This window comes from Paralichthys olivaceus, chromosome 19 (genome assembly GCF_024713975.1).
Source record: "Paralichthys olivaceus isolate ysfri-2021 chromosome 19, ASM2471397v2, whole genome shotgun sequence".
NCBI lineage: Eukaryota > Metazoa > Chordata > Actinopteri > Pleuronectiformes > Paralichthyidae > Paralichthys > Paralichthys olivaceus.
Window position 1 is genome coordinate 15,580,372 of NC_091111.1, and position 11,799 is coordinate 15,592,170.

The 11,799-nt window shown below is 43.6% G+C and overlaps 1 protein-coding gene across 1 annotated transcript; it reads right to left on the reverse strand.

Annotated features, from left to right (window-relative positions):
• Positions 1-8,789: 8,789 nt before the first annotated feature.
• LOC109636117 (voltage-gated potassium channel regulatory subunit KCNF1-like) lies at positions 8,790-11,345 on the reverse strand. Its single transcript, XM_020097670.2, has one exon. The coding sequence runs from the start codon at positions 10,743-10,745 to the stop codon at positions 9,246-9,248; it is 1,500 nt and encodes a 499-aa protein (XP_019953229.1). The 5' UTR covers positions 10,746-11,345; the 3' UTR covers positions 8,790-9,245.
• Positions 11,346-11,799: the final 454 nt, after the last annotated feature.

Consider the following 11,799-nt stretch of genomic DNA (forward strand, 5'->3'; position numbering starts at 1 on the left):
CTGACAACAATTTAGTAATGACGAAATTAGAGAGGACACAAAGCAGCAGAGTTGATGAATATTTTGGGCTTTTCTCAGCCAGATACAGACGCAGCAGATGAAACTATTGATAAAACAACATAGGAATGTACCAGCAGAGACAACAGATAACAAATATCAAGTTTCACACAAATGACACATTTTCTTTCGTAGCTCCAGTGATATAAGTGATTTTTGGATTTCTTTCCCCAGGTTTGAAGTATTTTTCGCCAAACCGATGAATGAATGTGAATAGAACTTGTAAAGAATAATGAAAAACTACTGCTTCTTCTTTCAAAAGTCCCAAAAGTCGAGTTTCCATCCAAATCGGTCAACTGTCAATTTTAACATTTTCAGAAAAACACCAAAATAAAAGTCCTTCGATGTGGCCCACAACATTCACATTCACACCTACGGCCAATTTAGATCCTACATTTAATCTCACCTGCAAGTCTTTGGACAGTGAGAAAACCCACGTAACCACAGGGGAAACAGCAAACTCCAGGCATAAAGGCCCCAGCCAAACCTTCTTGCTGTGAGGCGACAGTGCCGACCACTTTATTATCAAGTTCTCCTTTTCGTCGCCTGTAAGCCGCCCTGATTCACCACCATGCAATCTAACACAACTGTTCATTAGAGAAAATCCACATAAAAATAAACAGGACCCACATCTGCGTTTCATTAGCCCACCCTCGGAAAACACAGCAGCTCTGATCTCCCATCAACATGCACGTAGAGTCGTCTTAAAAACGCTATTGTCAGATCATCCGCTCCTCCCCCAACCTCCTGCCATTCCCCTCTGACAGTACACATCCACTCGCTGTACCGGCTATGTAAATGTTCCACTGCGGCGATGCACGGCGTTCGATCCCTGCTGCTTTGATCTGACGCTGATCTTTCTTGTAAATACTCCTGTCCCCACTGTTCCTCTCACGTCTCACTCTGTAATTCGTCTTTCTAGGGAAGATTGATCTGCACATCACCATCCTTCTGTGTTCACAGTGACCCACGCAGGGGACAAACGGGACCAAGGGAGTTTAATTACCTCTGAGAACAAAAGACAAGGACACATTTCATCACAGTTTGACGTCTAAATCTCCCCGGTGACTCCTCACGTCCTCCGTCATGATTTTTTGTGTCGGTCCATAATATCCTTTCACAATGGGCTCATATGGATCACCATCTGCCTGGAGGGGCTTTATGTAGTGCCTATAACAGACCTTTCACCTGTTGTTGGGGCGTTGGGTGCTGGGCCGTGCAGTGGTGCCTGCAGCCATTAAAATGTGTTCACAGCTTCTAGAAACAAGGCCATTGCTGGGTCATATGTCACTGGTAAGTGTATAGAGGGGGTCAGGACAACTGTTTCTGACTGTAATGAAGCAGCCAAGGAAAAGCAATTGTCAAGGCATTTATTGACAATTTATTGACAAGTTAAGAGAATTGTTTCAGGCACTATCCATCCATTATTTTTACTGCTTTCCTAATCTGCATGTGTTTGTGTTGTAGTAGTAGATACCTGAAGAAAATCCAACACAGAGGCAAGGAGAACATGCAAACTCAACACAGAAAGGCACGAATCCAAACAGGTACCATCATTCCAACCCTTAAAATACTGATTACTGTAAACAAACAAAAACTTAACATCAACTAGCTGTTTTCTCTTTACCACTGTTAATGGAATATTTCTTAGGGAAGTCATTTTCTAGCAAGTTTCTCCAAATATCTCAGTTTTATTAAATAATTACAGGAAATCATAATTTGTCAGTGCTTGCAAATTTCTAGCACACTTACGCTATAGTTCAGCAGACATAGTGCTCTGAGTCATTGTTCCGACTTGAGATGTTGACACAGCAACATTTCATTTCATGGGAGCAGAAACATAAAGCTGTCAAACCTCGCCACATGGAAAATGTGTCTGAGTCCATCTGTGACGGAAATAAATCTGACATCCCAGAGGAAACATAAGGCTGATGTTGCCTTCACTAAATGTCGTTTTTTTAATGACCTGTTGTCCTAAATTAATTGTAATCATTGAAGCAATCCTCTATGACGTGGATGTTCTGCTCCATAAAACGTCATTGTCTCTGGATGAGATAATCAGTCGTGGCAAGTGCATCAGCCCTCAGGTCAGATGTATCACAATGGCTTTGATCTCTAGGGGCCAATTTCCTTAATTACATGTCCACACATTTATTATCGGCAGTGACACGGGGCCACTAGTACATGGCTGATGCAGTGTAAATCGCTGTTTTTGAGCCATTTCTGAAATGGGGACCATCAGTGAAGGGCATGATCCAAGTGACCGAGAGGAAAGATAAACACTACTCGTACCAGACGAGTCGTAGCTTTTTATTCCACACTTCTTCAACATTGAATTTTGTAAGCTTCTAATTAAAGTAATTTGCTGGAAAACCCGAGAATTGATTTTTAAATAAACGGAGGCTCCTTTAATAAGCTTTTTGATTTGAACAAGTCATTTAAAGCTGTCAATGGGCAACGCTTTCAAGTCCCTCTGGAGAATGTGCTCTGTAGAAATGGGGAGCGCGTTATTTCAGACAGCCGAGGCCTGATCAAAGCTGTCAGCACAACAGCGTGAAGCAGTGACAGAAAAAACATAGAGCGCCAACACTAAATGACAATTCAAAGAAAAGCTATTCAAGACATTAATGGGTAAAAACATGAATAAAACAGCTTCACTGGGAGTCAACTTTAAATTTACATATTCATATTTGCAGAATGAGTGTTCACAAACTCTCACCAGGGACTGAACGCTGTCAACCTGAAAGACGGAGTTGGTTCTTAGAATTTCACTTTAACCCTCAATGGAATTCTGCTCAGAGTTAAAAGGGAAGAATAACACTATCAGGTCTCTACTGTATGATACACATGGGAGGTAGACAGGAAATTAGCCTAGTGTAGCATAAGAGGAAGAAACAGCTCAACTGACTCTACGCAAAGTTCCAGCCAAAAAGTTTTCTAATTAGCTAATTTGTCTTTTGCCTTTGTTCGCACTTTGTTTTTATTTCTTTACAGACCGTAAAGATGGACAACAGTACTGCTACCAAAAGTGAAGCCAAAGTGTCTTGATTGCCCCCTGGTGGATGGGCTGCAGTATAGGTTAAAAATCCATGTAAAATACATTTGAAAGATGGTTTCTGTCATTTTACATAGTTCTTATCACACAAGAATAAAAACATCAAATTATTACTAAAAATGTTGACTTCCTTAAAAAACCTTAAAAATATCCTTGTGTGATATTAGCTAACCAATGTGGGCAGCTTGTGATTACTTTCAATAAATGTACTCTCAAGTTTGAATCTCCGCCTGCTGAATTTCAGTTTTACTCTATTTATAAAATTTAAGAGCTACAGGGTTTCATTCAGTGGTCATCAGATGCTGCTCAGCTGTTCTTTGGGATTTCAGATTGATGAGGCAACAAAATTCCTACATAAAGTCCGGCTCTACAGTGCATATAAAGAGCATTCACGCCCCCTTGGAAGCTTTATGTTGCTTTTGGTTTTCAACATTAAAGCATCATCTGAACCGTAAAATATAAAATACACATTTGTGTAAATATTCCTCCTCTTTACTCAGACGCTGGTGCGGTCGACTGGATAGAGATAAACTGTGTATTCAGTCAAAAAGGTCAATTCAAATTTGAAATTGTTATATTAAAGCCGACTTTGCCAATGAACCAATGTTTCCATATTAGGCTCCAAACAATATGCAAGATTATAATGGATTATAATAATATGAGTTCGCAAACATTTGTTGTTCCCCTTGGTTTAACTCATACAGTACAACAGATGACTCTAATCAGAAGGGTTGTTTTCTACAGCATGAGAGTTGCAGTAACTCTACACTACAGGACCTGGTTTGTTCTCAGAGGAGCAGACGACTGGTTGAGGTCACGTATAAATGTCGTAAAGCAAGTTTAGCAGGAGCCAACGCAGATGTTTTCACTGAAGCTGAGCATTAAACTGCCCAGAACCACCAGCTCTCTATTTCACATCAAAAGACGCCGTAACAAAAAAAAACTCCTCTGCTCTGGATCTGAAAAAACACGTGGCCAAAACTTCCATGTCAAATCTCAAGACAGTGAACTCGCTCCAGGACTAAAAGCTGAACGCACACTCTCCATCTTCCTCAATCTTCTTATCACGTAAAGAGTTTTGACAGGTTCGGGATTATTACGTCCACTGAGGCTGTAGTTTGACATTATCTAGCACAGTTTCATTTTGCTCTCAGGAGGCGCTGAACATAAATCTGCATTTTCATTAAGACAAAAGATAATAAACTACTGAGGTGATCCACCAGGACACTCAGACCTGATTTATGTTGGCTACTGAGTTCTCCACACACCTCAGTGTCAGTGCAGCCGTAACTGGAGCTGTGTCTCAATTCAAGGGGCCGCAACCTTCGAAGACCAAACCGAAATGAGTCTGTCTGGTCCGAAAGAGCTGAAAGTTCGAGAAAGTGCTACCGCCCCCTTGTTTTATAATCAGCTGTTTGATTGAGTTTAAGCCTGATACTCAAGCATTGGAACGTCTTGTCTTTCTAGGACTGATACACTTGCCAGGATCCCGTTGGAGCCTTCATTTCTCTGGGATAAAAGGACGTATTCGTTTGAAGGAGCCTTCGGAACCCGTCGTGCCACTGTGACGATCTTCAAAAGGCCTCTAAAGGTGCAGCAATACACAACTGATTTTCTTGCAGCTTCCTTCAAGAAACCTTCATTCAGCTCTTTGCACAAGCTGCACTTTCTCTTTACTCGTCTGTGTTTATGTTGCAGCAGCACGACTGTGTTGATTTTATTGTTTGACACTTTGCATTGACATCTTGAAAGGTTCTGGCAAAGTCAGCTGTGAGGCCATTTGAGTAATGCATTCAGTACAATGTGTTGAGTGGGCTCAAGTTATTGGATTCTGTGAAATGAAAGTGTATTTACATTCTGCAGGTTCTATAAATGTTCACTCGCTATTCCTGATCCGCATTGTTATAGAAAAGCCACAAGGGCTGACGTGAGGATTTTAGCAGACAACATTCTGCAGGAGAAAAGAGAAGTGATAAGGTGAGAGGGGGAGAGAAATGAAGATATGAAAATAATGCTTGCAAACGGGTTGAGTGGGTTCCGTGCTTCATCCTACCGCTTCCGCTGTTTTGTAGAAGGTCAAATTTAATCTATGTAATTATTGTCATGCAAGCTCTCGGCTTGAATCAAAGTGCTCCAGGACACACCCACGCACTGTTTTAAACATTCCTATTGAAAAAACTCATGCACAAAAAAAAAAGGCTCCTCGATAATGTTTTTTCGTCTGAATGTGACATCAGGGAGATTACCTTTCCCTCTCCTGCAGCTGAAGATGTCTCTCAAATGGAGATAGAGCTCAGAGAGGTGGGCTGTTAAACCCTGGCATTGCACATTCTTATTCAAATGAATGTTGTTTGGCCATTTTCTCCAGGATATGAATCGATTAAAATATCCCATTTGTTCCACTTGAGGCTGGACATTATCTGCTTTTAGTGTCGTCCAGAGAGCCATATTTATCCAGGAGGTGTTTTGAATGCCTCCTGTGTTGTGTTACTTCTCTCTCTGTCTTTATTTTTATTTGCTTCTATTTGCAACTCGGATTCTGATGTTTGAGTCTGTATGGGCTTCGCAAAAAACTACTCTCCAGATTCGCATGAAACTTGGTTGGAGGGATTGGACATGTGCCAAAAAAGAACCCATCAAATTTTGGGGCGAATCCTGGAATTTAGATTTCACTTTCTTTAACTTTCTTGCAAGATAATAATTTAATTTTCTCTTGTTTGTGTTGGACTTCTCCTTGTCTGGGCTAATTGTGTGTCCAGGACGCCTTCAGGGATTCGTCTATTTTTAGTTACGAGGGTTGAGTAAAAGATGGCTTCTCTGTGTGTCCGCGCTGTCCTCAAATGGTTGAGTGTAACCTAATACTTCAGTGCAAGTACATCACCAGTAAACAATCCCAGAGCTGGCAGTCAGCTGGACGCGATACACAAGGATTCAGGAATTGCTTTGATTATCTGAATCTCACGCAGCAACACTGTCGTCACACAAGTTTATCTCCACTGAAGTTCCCAGTTAACTGACTGTAGCAGCAGCTGGAAACATCTCAGGGTTCAGGCTGAATGTCATGCTGTGTTTATTTACAGCATCTTGAAGCACGATCCACGGTTTAACACTGTGATGGTGAAACAAACACGGCAGAGGCTGCAGATTATTCTTCTCTACCTTTGCTGCATGTTAAGAGTGGAAAGACATGTCAGTGAGATCGTGTAAACACCATTAGAGCAGCACTCAGTGGAGCGCCACTCTAATGGATAACTGCCAAGGCCCAATAGTTGCCTCAAATTCAATCAAGCTGCACCAAATTTCACACAGTCAGAGAAATCAATCCCCTAAATATGCCTGATTTTCTTTTTTTATCAAGATCCATGAATTATTCTCTGGGAAATTGGAAAATGTCAAAAAAACGACCTCGCAATGTTAAAGAAAGTGACATAAAAATAAGTTCCTGGATCCGCCCCCTCCATGAAATCAATGGATTCTTTCCTGACACAATACCACATCCGTCCATCAAGTTATATGCTAATCAGTTTAGTTGTTTTTGGTTCATTATGGTACAAACCAACCAGCAAACAAGCAGACAGGGGTGAAAACATAACCCTGGTGTCGAGAGTGGCACATAGGAGAGAACGCATACCTCCTTATGTTTACACTTGTATCATGTGGCTCAAATATATAACCTTGAGTATATATATATATATATATATATATATATATATATATATATATATAACGTCAGACAACTCATCTTTACTTAAAAAACTATCTGTCAGGATATAACAGCTCTGACCATCTAGAAACATACACCGTCAGTGGCAACGTCCATTAACAAGCTGTAAAAATCCTCTGTTTAATTGCGGCTTTTTTAATGGACGATAACGATGAGCACAAATTTTCATGTAAATACTCAGGAGTACCTCTAATCTTAAAACGCCCACTGAGCGCCGCAGATGACCAACATGTGGGTGTAAAATCTGGTGATTAGCCATCCGATCACAGCAGGTCGCTGTGGAGTACACCGCAGATGGTTGTGTGTTTGTGTGCTTGTAATTATTTGTATGCACTTGTGGGAGAGAAAGGGAGGATGTCTGTGCTTGCCGCTGTGTGTGTGTGTGTGCATTCGTATAAATCTAAATCTGAACGTGAAGGTGGGTGCATGTGTATTTGCATGTGCATCTGCTGAGGGGGGGGGGCATTGTCAATTGCACAATTGCACAATGCATGCCTTTGACATTCCAGCTCCACCTGTCAGCGTGCACAAAGGCTTTTCTCCCGAGCTCTGACATGTGAGAATCTGCGGCTGGCCGGCAGAGATAGCAGACTCCTGTGTTGGACACGTGTGGGTGGACGGACTGCAGAGTCCTGCCTGACCTCCCCCGTGATCTCTCTTTCTCAGGCAGCTCAACTTAGACTGGAGCTCGGTGGAAAACATTAAAACGCTTATTTGGAATCCGTGCTTATCAAACACACTGACGTCTTGTGCCAGTGAATGATGCTCTGTCAGTGTGAGGCAGGAAGATGGATCAGCCTCCGTCACTGTGACAGGAGGTGCAACAATCACTGCAATTCAAATGTTATTATTTTTGCCCTTTACTCTTAGCTCCCTCATCAGGCAGAACACTGTATTTTTTTTTACAACTAACATAACATCTGCATGTTCATGTCCAACTTCAATCAACTGAAGATTTAACGCCCTTGTTGTATTTTGTTAGAAAATGGGTCCCTGATATCTTTTCAGTCTGTGAAATTATATTTTTCTAATGCTGGCATGAAGGTAGCAGCTTTAACTGGACAGCAGTGATATCCATCCATACTTAGGAGCTGTGTTCTCATTCTGCTGATGGTTGTACAAAATAACACTGGGGCACATGAGGTGCAGTCTTGGCTCGTCCCTCCAGGTTGCAATCAAAAATATCAAACCATGGACATCTGGGAAATGTTTGAATCGAATGTCCCATTTTAATTATAGCTCCCCGGCCGTGCCGAGTGAGGAAGTTTCTGAGGAACGTTGTATTTGTGCAGACTAACGGTGTAGAAGTGACCTTTCAAATTGTGGAATTTTAACCTTTAAATATAGCAGCCATTAAAGTTCATTTTTGAAAGTGTGGGACACAGTGTGAGAAACATTAGTGTCAGAATTGTATTAAGACTTGAGGCAGATTCAGACTCATTAATACTCTTACATATCATTTTTCATGAATTAATGGAGAAGAGGTTGATTATTTATATTCTTCTTCCTCTTTTTCATCTATCTGAGCTCCGTCGTTCCCTTTCTCATTTGCATTATTTCTGTTTAACGTCCAGCCTGTTGCTGCTTCACCTCACCCGCTGCTCATGTGGAGCAGAGTGGTGACGACTGCTGCTAAAATGTAAACCCATTAAAAGGACATGTCCTGCAGCCAAGGCAGCTGCTGAGGTCCCAGTGTTGACAATGTGATCATTCGCAGAATTGCAGCCCACTGACACATGCACTGCTTTTAACACACTCCTGCACAGAGTTCTACATCTGAAACACTACCTCGCTCTCAGTCGCAGTATAAATCTCTGATCCCAGGAAGATCACAAGCAAAAACAAACACGAACAAACCTTATGATATGTTGCTTTCATGTGTTCCTTGTACCACCCCCACCTGTGGTGTTCAATGGAGACTTTGGTGTAATCTTTTGTGAAACACCTGATGTCTCATGGATTCAGCACATTTGTCTTTTCTCTCACAGGAGCTTCCTTTCTTTATTATTTCAAAAAACAGACATTCATGGTGATATATATATATTTCTGTACAGAGGAATACGCTACTGTGCTGTCTACAGTCTGAGTGTGAGGATTGGGGATGGGGGAGTTATATAAGGAGCCTACATAGGGGGGGATCCACATACAGCCTGTTCAAACAGTTCCCCTCAGCCCACAGGGAGTCACTGCGCAAAGGCACAGCTCATCAAGTCAATATATGTCCCTTTAATAGGCGCAATTTTTCAAAAAGTGAAGGTCCTCAGAGGCCACGACTGCAATTTCTACTGAGGCTATTTACAATCTCAAGTCGTCATTGTATCATTAACCCAGAGGTTAAGTTTGAAAGAATCACAAATCAACAGTGAGTTATTAATTTTGATGTTCTTCTGTTCGGCAGGTGTTTATTGTTCACGAGACAAAATACTCGTTGGCCTCGGCTGTGCTTCCGAAGCTCGTGTCCTTGCTGGGGGTCGACATGCCGGCCCCTCCCCTGGGATCCTTCAGTAAAGGGATGTAAGTGTCACTGTGGCAGGAGCGCATGGTGCTGTCCCACACCCCCGCACCGCAAACGTGTCTCTGCGCACTGGGTGCAGCCTCCAGCTCCTCGGCGCCGGAGCGCAGCGCCATCAGCTCGATCTCGTGCTTGGCCGCAGTCTCCAGCACCTGTTGCTTGTTGTAGAACAGGACGAAATTGTTGATGATGGGGTGGATGGGCAGCGCGATGGCGATCACCCCGCAGAGGAAGCTGATGGCTGCGTTGCACCGACCTAAAGTGGTCTTGGGGTAGACGTCTCCATAGCCCACTGTGGTCATGGTGATCACTGCCCACCAGAAGGACTGTGGGATGCTGGTGAACAGGGTGTCCGGGTGGTTCTGCTCCATGGTGTAGCCCAGTGCGGAGAAAAGGAACACCCCCACGCCCATGTACATGAGGAGCAGCCCCAGCTCTTTGAAGCTGCTCTTCAGGGCAGATGTGAGCGTCTGGAGTCCGGAGGAATGACGTGCCAGCTTGAAAATGCGCGCTATGCGCATTATGCGTAAAGCCTGCACCGCCTGCTGCACGTTAGCCAGCTCCATCATTCCAGCGCCGAAGGAGGTGAGGACGAGCACCACGAAGAAGGGCATTATCGCCATGAAGTCGATGATGTTCATGAAAGCCAGCACGAATTTGATTTTGTTGGGGGAGGAGATGAGACGCAGAAAGTATTCAACAGTGAACCAGCAGATGCACAGCGTCTCGATGACCTCCAGAGTCGGGTGCTCCGTGAGGTTTCCCTCTGCGTCCTCCACCTGCAGGTCGGGGATGGTCCCAACGCACATGACCACGGAGGAGACGAGGATGAAGATGAAGGAGACGATCGCGATGATGTGCGCGGGCAGCGAGGACTCCGGCTTCTCCATCAGCCTCCAGAGGCACATCTGGAAGCGCTGCCAGCCCGCAGCAGACGGGTCTCCCTCTCTGTCCACCAGGATAGTTTTCACTTTCTCCGCGATCTCTGCAAGTTCGTCCTCCACCTCCTTCAGGTGGAAGGTGCAGCAGTCATCCAGGAAATCCGAGTCGATCTTCCAGAACTCCATCTCCTTCATAAAACAAATGGGGCAGATTCCTCTTTTCATGTGGATCTCTCCATAATAATACAACTCAATTACGCACTTGAACGCCTCGGGGTCTCTGTCAAAATAAAACTCTCCAGTGTCCGGGTCATAGTCGTCACACAGTGAAGATATGTCCTCCGGAGACTTCAGGGAACAGTCCACCAGCTCAGCCAGCCGGGTGTCCGGGTAGCGGCTCAACACGTCCCCGTATAGCACCTGTTTCACTCCGCCGATGTTCACAACGATCTCCGTCTCCTCGCTGGCTTCAGAGCCGTTGCAGTCTGCGTACCGCGTCCTCTGGACCCCCCACATTGTGTAGACAACAGGTCCGACACAAAACAGCTCAAATGAACCGAGATTTCCAACACAACCTGCTGCTGGCAAAGTGCAAACAAGTCCCCAGACGCTCCGGCGCTGTGCGTAAAAGCTGCAAAATCCCCCAAACCTCCGAGGTGAAGTTTGAAGATAATGGATGTGTTGGTTCTGCGGTGGTCGCAGCGTCAAGTCTCCTCACTTGAGCTCAGCCGAGCTGTTTGGCAGTGAACAGTGCGCCTGTGCGCTCCGAGAAAGTTGGCATTGAAGTGCGCGTAACGTCAAGGTAGCCATAATCAAAAAACACACTTCCGACACAAACTTTCCAAAATAAAACGACCCCTCTCAATGCAGTTCGTGCTGCAGATTTCTTCAAAGTGACTCTTAAGCACCAGATCACAAGCAGCTGTTATTTTAAGGTGTTTTAATTGCAGTGAAGGAGTCAATATATTAGCAACAGCAAGGCGGAACGATTCCCAGTTCGCCACATGTCCTGCATTCAGTAAATGGAGTGTTTTATATAGTTTGTCAGTCTTATCAGCCACTCTTTGACTATACAAGACACATTCACCAATTTGCACACACATTCACAAAGTGCTTCTACACACAGACTTACTATCACACACACCATGCATACAGCCGTCAGGGGCTATTTAGGATTCAGTGTTTTCTATCACTTTTAAGTTTTAACTTTCTATTATTATTATTATTAGTAGTAGTAGTGGTAGTATTACACCATTATCATTATTGTATATAATTGTATAATTCATGATTAATTAAGAGTTACCTATTTTTTAAAGGTCTATAGTTAGCTATCATGTCAGGGCTCAACCCATCCAGCCTGTGCTTTTATTTTTGAGGCCCACCTCATGTGTTCCGGTGTTGCTGTGTGTGTCTGTGGTTGTGTGTGTCTGTGGTTGTGTTGGTGCAGTAGTGCAGGCATCAGATTATAAATATCTTCGGTATGTGATGAATTGTGAAGCAGAGACACTCACTCATCTTCAGCTGCAACTCAAAGACCAATAACTGGTCAAAGGTAATATATTGTAAAGGC

Excerpts from the sequence above, each read along its gene's own strand:
- LOC109636117 (XM_020097670.2), bottom strand. The coding sequence starts at position 10,745 with ATGTGGGGGGTCCAGAGGACGCGGTACGCAGACTGCAACGGCTCTGAA.